This window comes from Teleopsis dalmanni, chromosome 2 (genome assembly GCF_002237135.1).
Source record: "Teleopsis dalmanni isolate 2A chromosome 2, ASM223713v2, whole genome shotgun sequence".
In the NCBI taxonomy this organism is placed as follows: Eukaryota; Metazoa; Arthropoda; class Insecta; order Diptera; family Diopsidae; genus Teleopsis; species Teleopsis dalmanni.
Genome location: NC_051847.1, coordinates 179,449,327 through 179,450,090, shown reverse-complemented (window position 1 = coordinate 179,450,090; position 764 = coordinate 179,449,327). Strand labels below are relative to the sequence as shown.

The following is a 764-nucleotide window of genomic DNA, read 5'->3' as shown; positions in this document are numbered from 1 at the left end:
TTTAAGGTTATTGACTCTAAAAATATTTCATTTTATCAAATTTTTATAAATTTATAATGTTACTGCAAATCTATTAGCCCCATTTTCATTTTTTATTCCATTAAGAATGAAATATTCCTTTTTTTTTGTAAGAACCAATACAGTCTACTCTATGGCAAAAAAGAAACCAAGAAAACATTTCTGAAATTGAGAGACTGTCAAAAGATATACTTCCTTTTATTTCGGACAAAATTTCAAAGGATGGTACTAAAACCCAAATATTTTCACGGGATACTACACACTCAAACTGTGTTGGTATTTTGGAATATGGAATATAAACCATATTTATCATAGACTACTGTCAAAGACTGCTAAATAACAAAATCAAATACTGAAAAGCTTCTTATATTAAATAGTTTTGATTTGTTGGTGATACTGCATATTCTTGAAATGAGATTAAAAAGATTAATATACAAATTAAAAAATGCAAAATGTCTCTTTTGATTATGTCCTACTAATATAAGGAAATAAGTTCACCATCTTTATTTGCTTTTCCAAATTAACCAAAGAACCAAAGAGTGTTGGTAACAGCAGCCCTAATAAAGTTGGATTAAAAAATTTGTGCTGCAGATAATACAAATAGATTATATCAAGTAGATAATGTTAGGTTATTAGGTCTTATTAGTCTTATTGTTACCGTACAAAATTCAAAAAGTTTAAAATCGTGTCAGCTATGTAAAGTAAATAGTTTATTAAAAATTAAAATACTTTATTTTCGTTTTACT

The 764-nt window shown here is 26.0% G+C and overlaps 1 protein-coding gene across 1 annotated transcript in view; it reads right to left on the bottom strand.

The window, feature by feature from the left end:
* Positions 1–382: 382 nt before the first annotated feature.
* Positions 383–764, bottom strand: part of LOC119676278 — a 7,185-nt gene continuing 6,803 nt past the window's right edge. Inside the window, exon 5 of the mRNA XM_038087516.1 lies at positions 383–423. Coding sequence (XP_037943444.1) covers positions 383–423 — 41 coding nt within the window. The remainder of the gene's footprint in view (positions 424–764) is intronic.